The sequence below is a fragment of the Salmo salar genome, unplaced genomic scaffold (genome assembly GCF_905237065.1).
Source record: "Salmo salar unplaced genomic scaffold, Ssal_v3.1, whole genome shotgun sequence".
In the NCBI taxonomy this organism is placed as follows: Eukaryota; Metazoa; Chordata; class Actinopteri; order Salmoniformes; family Salmonidae; genus Salmo; species Salmo salar.
The window spans coordinates 1,128-12,500 of NW_025547739.1; the positions used below are offsets into that span (position 1 = coordinate 1,128).

The 11,373-nt window shown below is 50.2% G+C and overlaps 1 protein-coding gene across 1 annotated transcript in view; it reads right to left on the reverse strand.

The window, feature by feature from the left end:
* Nucleotides 1-2,444: 2,444 nt before the first annotated feature.
* The window catches only part of LOC106594371 (sperm-associated antigen 1A), a gene marked incomplete at its 3' end in the record, with an annotated part of 25,971 nt that continues 17,042 nt past the window's right edge, over nt 2,445-11,373 (reverse strand). Inside the window, 1 exon segment of the mRNA XM_045711540.1 lies at nt 2,445-2,562. Within this exon segment, the coding sequence (XP_045567496.1) occupies nt 2,445-2,562 (118 nt within the window).

Consider the following 11,373-nt stretch of genomic DNA (forward strand, 5'->3'; position numbering starts at 1 on the left):
GATGTGATGTAACTGTACTGCTGTAACAGACAGGGTCTAGGGGGGAACGGCAGGATGTGATGTAACAGCTCATTGAGGATTTGTAGCATCCTGATCAACACAGCAACCATTAGCATGAGGGATTTGACCGCAGGATTAGAGAACAAATCCCCAGTCAGGGACTTACAGTGGGGGGTGGAGTTAGCTACAGCACAGACACAAAGCACAGACACTAACCCACAGCACAGACACACAGCCAGACACTAACCCACAGCACAGACACACAGCCAGACACTAACCCACAGCACAGACACACAGCCAGACACACAGCCAGACACTAACCCACAGCACAGACACACAGCACAGACACACAGCCAGACACTAACCCACAGCACAGACACACAGCACAGACACACAGCCAGACACTAACCCACAGCACAGACACACAGCACAGACACACAGCCAGACACTAACCCACAGCACAGACACACAGCACAGACACACAGCCAGACACTAACCCACAGCACAGACACACAGCACAGACACACAGCCAGACACTAACCCACAGCACAGACACACAGCCAGACACTAACCCACAGCACAGACACACAGCCAGACACTAACCCACAGCACAGACACACAGCCAGACACTAACCCACAGCACAGACACACAGCCAGACACTAACCCACAGCACAGACACACAGCACAGACCCACAGCCAGACACTAACCCACAGCACAGACACACAGCCAGACACTAACCCACAGCACAGACACACAGCCAGACACTAACCCACAGCACAGACACACAGCCAGACACTAACCCACAGCACAGACACACAGCCAGACACTAACCCACAGCACAGACACACAGCCAGACACTAACCCACAGCACAGACACACAGCAGCACAACAGACACTAACCCACAGCACAGACACACAGCCAGACACTAACCCACAGCACAGACACACAGCCAAACACTAACCCACAGCACAGACCCACAGCCAGACACTAACCCACAGCACAGACACAAAGCACAGACACACAGCACAGACACACAGCCAGACACTAACCCACAGCACAGACACACAGCACAGACACTAACCCACAGCACAGACACACAGCACAGACACACAGCCAGACACTAACCCACAGCACAGACACACAGTCAGACACTAACCCACAGCACAGACACACAGCACAGACACACAGCCAGACACTAACCCACAGCACAGACACACAGCACAGACACTAACCCACAGCACAGACACACAGCCAGACACTAACCCACAGCACAGACACACAGCCAGACACTAACCCACAGCACAGACACACAGCACAGACACTAACCCACAGCACAGACACACAGCCAGACACTAACCCACAGCACAGACCCACAGCCAGACCCACAGCCAGACCCACAGACCCACAGCCAGACCCACAGACCCACAGCCAGACCCACAGCCAGACCCACAGCAGCTCTCTGGGGTAATACCAGACAGCTGTGGTGTTTGGAGAATGCAGCAGGCTGTCAGGTCTGTATGGGTCTTATTGATAATGATTCTGGATCACTTAGGGAACCAGCCAGCCAACCAGCCAGCCAACCAGGGAACCAACCAGGCAGCCAACCAGCCGGCCAACCAACAAACTAGCCAGGCAGCAAGCCAACCAACCAACCAACCAGCCAGCCAGCCAGCCAGCCAACCAACTAACCAATCCAGCCAGGCAACCAACCAACCAGCCAGGCAACCAACCAGCCAGCCAACCAGCCAGTCAGCCAGGCAACCAACCAACCAGTCAGCCAGGCAACCAACCAACCAACCAGCCAGCCAGCCAGCCAACCAACCAGCTAACCAGCCAACCAACCAGGCAGGCAGGCAACCAGCCAGGCAGGCAGGCAACCAATCAACCAACCAGCCAGCCAGCCAGCCAACCAACCAGCCAACCAGCCAGCCAACCAACCAGCCAGGCAGGCAGGCAGGCAGGCAACCAACCAACCAACCAGCCAGCCAACCAACCAGCCAGGCAGGCAGGCAGGCAGGCAGGCAGGCAACCAACCAACCAGCCAGCCAGCCAGCCAGGCAACCAACCAACCAACCAGCCAGCCAGTCTTAATGTAATATAATAATCTCTGTTTAGTAGGTCTAGGATCAGTCATCATCTGATCTGGTTAAACACTTGTTGGGTGTTTAAGGAACAAACTAGAACACCTATTTCTCCTTCTCATGGTAATAAGATTTCTCTCTAATTCTACTCATTTGCTTAGACCTGCATTTGCATGTTTCTGTTGTTATAGAAACCTGAGAAAAAGGGGGTGTAGTTGGTTTTTCTGACTGTTGAATAGTGAATGATCTGAATGTTGTTTAACTGGTGGTCTCCAGGACTGGGCTGGAGGTCAGTCACTTCTAACTCAAGAGATAAAATGGTTCAATCTCACTAAGTAGGTGAAGCGATCAGTCACTCACCTCTCTGCTCTTCCTGTATCTCATCCTCCTCCACTTCCTGAATCAGGATCTTCTTGCTTTTACGTCCCTTCTCCGGTTGACTCTGGTTTAGTCTCTTATCCACCTCGACTAGAAGTTTCTGTTGGGCCAGGTTGTGAGAAGGAAAAGCAGAGAAGAAGACTTGGGAACTAGTTCATTCTATTGTTCCATTAGATTCAATTCAAACACAGATGAAGACAGGTGATACAACAGTAGTACCAGTCCATGCTATTCAGGACTTCCTGGATGTAACGTTCCTTTCAAATGTTGACACGACTGAAGATAAATCAACTCCATATCCTTCATTCCAGTCCTGACGGTGACTACGGTACCGTCTGTTGAATAAACAGGAGTCCTGACGGTCTCTACGGTACCGTCTGTTGAATAAACAGGAGTCCTGACGGTCTCTACGGTACCGTCTGTTGAATAAACAGGAGTCCTGACGGTCTCTACGGTACCGTCTGTTGAATAAACAGGAGTCCTGACGGTCACTACGGTACCGTCTGTTGAATAAACAGGAGTCCTGACGGTCACTACGGTACCGTCTGTTGAATAAACAGGAGTCCTGGTCTCTACGGTACCGTCTGTTGAATAAACAGGAGTCCTGACGGTCTCTACGGTACCGTCTGTTGAATAAACAGGAGTCCTGACGGTCTCTACGGTACCGTCTGTTGAATAAACAGGAGTCCTGGTCTCTACGGTACCGTCTGTTGAATAAACAGGAGTCCTGGTCTCTACGGTACCGTCTGTTGAATAAACAGGAGTCCTGACGGTCTCTACGGTACCGTCTGTTGAATAAACAGGAGTCCTGGTCTCTACGGTACCGTCTGTTGAATAAACAGGAGTCCTGGTCACTACGGTACCGTCTGTTGAATAAACAGGAGTCCTGGTCACTACGGTACCGTCTGTTGAATAAACAGGAGTCCTGACGGTCTCTACGGTACCGTCTGTTGAATAAACAGGAGTCCTGGTCACTACGGTACCGTCTGTTGAATAAACAGGAGTCCTGACGGTCTCTACGGTACCGTCTGTTGAATAAACAGGAGTCCTGACGGTCTCTACGGTACCGTCTGTTGAATAAACAGGAGTCCTGACGGTCACTACGGTACCGTCTGTTGAATAAACAGGAGTCCTGGTCTCTACGGTACCGTCTGTTGAATAAACAGGAGTCCTGACGGTCTCTACGGTACCGTCTGTTGAATAAACAGGAGTCCTGGTCTCTACGGTACCGTCTGTTGAATAAACAGGAGTCCTGGTCTCTACGGTACCGTCTGTTGAATAAACAGGAGTCCTGACGGTCTCTACGGTACCGTCTGTTGAATAAACAGGAGTCCTGACGGTCACTACGGTACCGTCTGTTGAATAAACAGGAGTCCTGGTCACTACGGTACCGTCTGTTGAATAAACAGGAGTCCTGACGGTCTCTACGGTACCGTCTGTTGAATAAACAGGAGTCCTGACGGTCTCTACGGTACCGTCTGTTGAATAAACAGGAGTCCTGACGGTCACTACGGTACCGTCTGTTGAATAAACAGGAGTCCTGACGGTCTCTACGGTACCGTCTGTTGAATAAACAGGAGTCCTGGTCACTACGGTACCGTCTGTTGAATAAACAGGAGTCCTGGTCTCTACGGTACCGTCTGTTGAATAAACAGGAGTCCTGGTCACTACGGTACCGTCTGTTGAATAAACAGGAGTCCTGGTCTCTACGGTACCGTCTGTTGAATAAACAGGAGTCCTGACGGTCTCTACGGTACCGTCTGTTGAATAAACAGGAGTCCTGACGGTCACTACGGTACCGTCTGTTGAATAAACAGGAGTCCTGACGGTCACTACGGTACCGTCTGTTGAATAAACAGGAGTCCTGACGGTCACTACGGTACCGTCTGTTGAATAAACAGGAGTCCTGACGGTCTCTACGGTACCGTCTGTTGAATAAACAGGAGTCCTGACGGTCTCTACGGTACCGTCTGTTGAATAAACAGGAGTCCTGGTCTCTACGGTACCGTCTGTTGAATAAACAGGAGTCCTGGTCTCTACGGTACCGTCTGTTGAATAAACAGGAGTCCTGGTCTCTACGGTACCGTCTGTTGAATAAACAGGAGTCCTGGTCTCTACGGTACCGTCTGTTGAATAAACAGGAGTCCTGACGGTCTCTACGGTACCGTCTGTTGAATAAACAGGAGTCCTGACGGTCACTACGGTACCGTCTGTTGAATAAACAGGAGTCCTGGTCACTACGGTACCGTCTGTTGAATAAACAGGAGTCCTGGTCACTACGGTACCGTCTGTTGAATAAACAGGAGTCCTGACGGTCACTAAGGTACCGTCTGTTGAATAAACAGGAGTCCTGGTCTCTACGGTACCGTCTGTTGAATAAACAGGAGTCCTGGTCTCTACGGTACCGTCTGTTGAATAAACAGGAGTCCTGACGGTCACTACGGTACCGTCTGTTGAATAAACAGGAGTCCTGACGGTCTCTACGGTACCGTCTGTTCAATAAACAGGAGTCCTGACAGTCACTACGGTACCGTCTGTTGAATAAACAGGAGTCCTGACGGTCTCTACGGTACCGTCTGTTGAATAAACAGGAGTCCTGGTCTCTACGGTACCGTCTGTTGAATAAACAGGAGTCCTGGTCACTACGGTACCGTCTGTTGAATAAACAGGAGTCCTGGTCACTACGGTACCGTCTGTTGAATAAACAGGAGTCCTGACGGTCTCTACGGTACCGTCTGTTGAATAAACAGGAGTCCTGACGGTCACTACGGTACCGTCTGTTGAATAAACAGGAGTCCTGACGGTCTCTACGGTACCGTCTGTTGAATAAACAGGAGTCCTGGTCACTACGGTACCGTCTGTTGAATAAACAGGAGTCCTGACGGTCGCTACGGTACCGTCTGTTGAATAAACAGGACTCCTGCGGTCTCTACGGTACCGTCTGTTGAATAAACAGGAGTCCTGGTCTCTACGGTACCGTCTGTTGAATAAACAGGAGTCCTGGTCACTACGGTACCGTCTGTTGAATAAACAGGAGTCCTGACGGTCACTACGGTACCGTCTGTTGAATAAACAGGAGTCCTGGTCACTACGGTACCGTCTGTTGAATAAACAGGAGTCCTGACGGTCACTACGGTACCGTCTGTTGAATAAACAGGAGTCCTGACGGTCTCTACGGTACCGTCTGTTGAATAAACAGGAGTCCTGACGGTCTCTACGGTACCGTCTGTTGAATAAACAGGAGTCCTGACGGTCACTACGGTACCGTCTGTTGAATAAACAGGAGTCCTGGTCACTACGGTACCGTCTGTTGAATAAACAGGAGTCCTGACGGTCTCTACGGTACCGTCTGTTGAATAAACAGGAGTCCTGACGGTCGCTACGGTACCGTCTGTTGAATAAACAGGAGTCCTGGTCTCTACGGTACCGTCTGTTGAATAAACAGGAGTCCTGACGGTCTCTACGGTACCGTCTGTTGAATAAACAGGAGTCCTGGTCACTACGGTACAGTCTGTTGAATAAACAGGAGTCCTGACGGTCACTACGGTACCGTCTGTTGAATAAACAGGAGTCCTGACGGTCACTACGGTACCGTCTGTTGAATAAACAGGAGTCCTGACGGTCACTACGGTACCGTCTGTTGAATAAACAGGAGTCCTGGTCTCTACGGTACCGTCTGTTGAATAAACAGGAGTCCTGACGGTCTCTACGGTACCGTCTGTTGAATAAACAGGAGTCCTGGTCTCTACGGTACCGTCTGTTGAATAAACAGGAGTCCTGACGGTCTCTACGGTACCGTCTGTTGAATAAAAAGGAGTCCTGACGGTCTCTACGGTACCGTCTGTTGAATAAACAGGAGTCCTGACGGTCTCTACGGTACCGTCTGTTGAATAAACAGGAGTCCTGGTCACTACGGTACCGTCTGTTGAATAAACAGGAGTCCTGACGGTCTCTACGGTACCGTCTGTTGAATAAACAGGAGTCCTGACGGTCACTACGGTACCGTCTGTTGAATAAACAGGAGTCCTGGTCACTACGGTACCGTCTGTTGAATAAACAGGAGTCCTGACGGTCTCTACGGTACCGTCTGTTGAATAAACAGGAGTCCTGACGGTCTCTACGGTACCGTCTGTTGAATAAACAGGAGTCCTGGTCTCTACGGTACCGTCTGTTGAATAAACAGGAGTCCTGACGGTCTCTACGGTACCGTCTGTTGAATAAACAGGAGTCCTGACGGTCTCTACGGTACCGTCTGTTGAATAAACAGGAGTCCTGGTCTCTACGGTACCGTCTGTTGAATAAACAGGAGTCCTGGTCACTACGGTACCGTCTGTTGAATAAACAGGAGTCCTGACGGTCTCTACGGTACCGTCTGTTGAATAAACAGGAGTCCTGGTCTCTACGGTACCGTCTGTTGAATAAACAGGAGTCCTGACGGTCTCTACGGTACCGTCTGTTGAATAAACAGGAGTCCTGACGGTCACTACGGTACCGTCTGTTGAATAAACAGGAGTCCTGACGGTCTCTACGGTACCGTCTGTTGAATAAACAGGAGTCCTGGTCACTACGGTACCGTCTGTTGAATAAACAGGAGTCCTGACGGTCTCTACGGTACCGTCTGTTGAATAAACAGGAGTCCTGACGGTCACTACGGTACCGTCTGTTGAATAAACAGGAGTCCTGGTCTCTACGGTACCGTCTGTTGAATAAACAGGAGTCCTGGTCACTACGGTACCGTCTGTTGAATAAACAGGAGTCCTGACGGTCTCTACGGTACCGTCTGTTGAATAAACAGGAGTCCTGGTCTCTACGGTACCGTCTGTTGAATAAACAGGAGTCCTGGTCACTACGGTACCGTCTGTTGAATAAACAGGAGTCCTGGTCGCTACGGTACCGTCTGTTGAATAAACAGGAGTCCTGACGGTCTCTACGGTACCGTCTGTTGAATAAACAGGAGTCCTGGTCACTACGGTACCGTCTGTTGAATAAACAGGAGTCCTGACGGTCACTACGGTACCGTCTGTTGAATAAACAGGAGTCCTGGTCTCTACGGTACCGTCTGTTGAATAAACAGGAGTCCTGGTCTCTACGGTACCGTCTGTTGAATAAACAGGAGTCCTGACGGTCACTACGGTACCGTCTGTTGAATAAACAGGAGTCCTGACGGTCTCTACGGTACCGTCTGTTGAATAAACAGGAGTCCTGACGGTCACTACGGTACCGTCTGTTGAATAAACAGGAGTCCTGACGGTCTCTACGGTACCGTCTGTTGAATAAACAGGAGTCCTGGTCTCTACGGTACCGTCTGTTGAATAAACAGGAGTCCTGGTCACTACGGTACCGTCTGTTGAATAAACAGGAGTCCTGGTCACTACGGTACCGTCTGTTGAATAAACAGGAGTCCTGACGGTCTCTACGGTACCGTCTGTTGAATAAACAGGAGTCCTGACGGTCACTACGGTACCGTCTGTTGAATAAACAGGAGTCCTGACGGTCTCTACGGTACCGTCTGTTGAATAAACAGGAGTCCTGGTCACTACGGTACCGTCTGTTGAATAAACAGGAGTCCTGACGGTCTCTACGGTACCGTCTGTTGAATAAACAGGAGTCCTGACGGTCTCTACGGTACCGTCTGTTGAATAAACAGGAGTCCTGGTCTCTACGGTACCGTCTGTTGAATAAACAGGAGTCCTGGTCACTACGGTACCGTCTGTTGAATAAACAGGAGTCCTGACGGTCACTACGGTACCGTCTGTTGAATAAACAGGAGTCCTGGTCACTACGGTACCGTCTGTTGAATAAACAGGAGTCCTGACGGTCACTACGGTACCGTCTGTTGAATAAACAGGAGTCCTGACGGTCGCTACGGTACCGTCTGTTCAATAAACAGGAGTCCTGACGGTCACTACGGTACCGTCTGTTGAATAAACAGGAGTCCTGACGGTCACTACGGTACCGTCTGTTGAATAAACAGGAGTCCTGGTCTCTACGGTACCGTCTGTTGAATAAACAGGAGTCCTGACGGTCTCTACGGTACCGTCTGTTGAATAAACAGGAGTCCTGACGGTCGCTACGGTACCGTCTGTTGAATAAACAGGAGTCCTGACGGTCACTACGGTACCGTCTGTTGAATAAACAGGAGTCCTGACGGTCGATACGGTACCGTCTGTTGAATAAACAGGAGTCCTGGTCTCTACGGTACCGTCTGTTGAATAAACAGGAGTCCTGACGGTCTCTACGGTACCGTCTGTTGAATAAACAGGAGTCCTGGTCACTACGGTACCGTCTGTTGAATAAACAGGAGTCCTGACGGTCACTACGGTACCGTCTGTTGAATAAACAGGAGTCCTGACGGTCTCTACGGTACCGTCTGTTGAATAAACAGGAGTCCTGACGGTCACTACGGTACCGTCTGTTGAATAAACAGGAGTCCTGGTCTCTACGGTACCGTCTGTTGAATAAACAGGAGTCCTGACGGTCTCTACGGTACCGTCTGTTGAATAAACAAGAGTCCTGGTCGCTACGGTACCGTCTGTTGAATAAACAGGAGTCCTGACGGTCTCTACGGTACCGTCTGTTGAATAAACAGGAGTCCTGACGGTCACTACGGTACCGTCTGTTGAATAAACAGGAGTCCTGGTCACTACGGTACCGTCTGTTGAATAAACAGGAGTCCTGACGGTCTCTACGGTACCGTCTGTTGAATAAACAGGAGTCCTGGTCTCTACGGTACCGTCTGTTGAATAAACAGGAGTCCTGACGGTCTCTACGGTACCGTCTGTTGAATAAACAGGAGTCCTGACGGTCTCTACGGTACCGTCTGTTGAATAAACAGGAGTCCTGGTCTCTACGGTACCGTCTGTTGAATAAACAGGAGTCCTGGTCACTACGGTACCGTCTGTTGAATAAACAGGAGTCCTGACGGTCTCTACGGTACCGTCTGTTGAATAAACAGGAGTCCTGGTCTCTACGGTACCGTCTGTTGAATAAACAGGAGTCCTGACGGTCTCTACGGTACCGTCTGTTGAATAAACAGGAGTCCTGGTCACTACGGTACCGTCTGTTGAATAAACAGGAGTCCTGACGGTCTCTACGGTACCGTCTGTTGAATAAACAGGAGTCCTGGTCACTACGGTACCGTCTGTTGAATAAACAGGAGTCCTGACGGTCTCTACGGTACCGTCTGTTGAATAAACAGGAGTCCTGACGGTCACTACGGTCCCGTCTGTTGAATAAACAGGAGTCCTAGGTCTCTACGGTACCGTCTGTTGAATAAACAGGAGTCCTGGTCACTACGGTACCGTCTGTTGAATAAACAGGAGTCCTGACGGTCTCTACGGTACCGTCTGTTGAATAAACAGGAGTCCTGGTCTCTACGGTACCGTCTGTTGAATAAACAGGAGTCCTGGTCACTACGGTACCGTCTGTTGAATAAACAGGAGTCCTGGTCGCTACGGTACCGTCTGTTGAATAAACAGGAGTCCTGACGGTCACTACGGTACCGTCTGTTGAATAAACAGGAGTCCTGGTCACTACGGTACCGTCTGTTGAATAAACAGGAGTCCTGACGGTCACTACGGTACCGTCTGTTGAATAAACAGGAGTCCTGGTCTCTACGGTACCGTCTGTTGAATAAACAGGAGTCCTGGTCTCTACGGTACCGTCTGTTGAATAAACAGGAGTCCTGACGGTCTCTACGGTACCGTCTGTTGAATAAACAGGAGTCCTGAGGTCTCTACGGTACCGTCTGTTGAATAAACAGGAGTCCTGACGGTCACTACGGTACCGTCTGTTGAATAAACAGGAGTCCTGACGGTCTCTACGGTACCGTCTGTTGAATAAACAGGAGTCCTGGTCTCTACGGTACCGTCTGTTGAATAAACAGGAGTCCTGGTCACTACGGTACCGTCTGTTGAATAAACAGGAGTCCTGGTCACTACGGTACCGTCTGTTGAATAAACAGGAGTCCTGGTCTCTACGGTACCGTCTGTTGAATAAACAGGAGTCCTGACGGTCACTACGGTACCGTCTGTTGAATAAACAGGAGTCCTGACGGTCTCTACGGTACCGTCTGTTGAATAAACAGGAGTCCTGGTCACTACGGTACCGTCTGTTGAATAAACAGGAGTCCTGACGGTCTCTACGGTACCGTCTGTTGAATAAACAGGAGTCCTGCGGTCTCTACGGTACCGTCTGTTGAATAAACAGGAGTCCTGGTCTCTACGGTACCGTCTGTTGAATAAACAGGAGTCCTGGTCACTACGGTACCGTCTGTTGAATAAACAGGAGTCCTGACGGTCACTACGGTACCGTCTGTTGAATAAACAGGAGTCCTGGTCACTACGGTACCGTCTGTTGAATAAACAGGAGTCCTGACGGTCACTACGGTACCGTCTGTTGAATAAACAGGAGTCCTGACGGTCTCTACGGTACCGTCTGTTGAATAAACAGGAGTCCTGACGGTCACTACGGTACCGTCTGTTGAATAAACAGGAGTCCTGACGGTCACTACGGTACCGTCTGTTGAATAAACAGGAGTCCTGGTCACTACGGTACCGTCTGTTGAATAAACAGGAGTCCTGACGGTCTCTACGGTACCGTCTGTTGAATAAACAGGAGTCCTTGGTCTCTACGGTACCGTCTGTTCAATAAACAGGAGTCCTGACGGTCACTACGGTACCGTCTGTTGAATAAACAGGAGTCCTGACGGTCTCTACGGTACCGTCTGTTGAATAAACAGGAGTCCTGGTCTCTACGGTACCGTCTGTTGAATAAACAGGAGTCCTGACGGTCTCTACGGTACCGTCTGTTGAATAAACAGGAGTCCTGGTCACTACGGTACCGTCTGTTGAATAAACAGGAGTCCTGACGGTCACTACGGTACCGTCTGTTGAATAAACAGGAGTCCTGA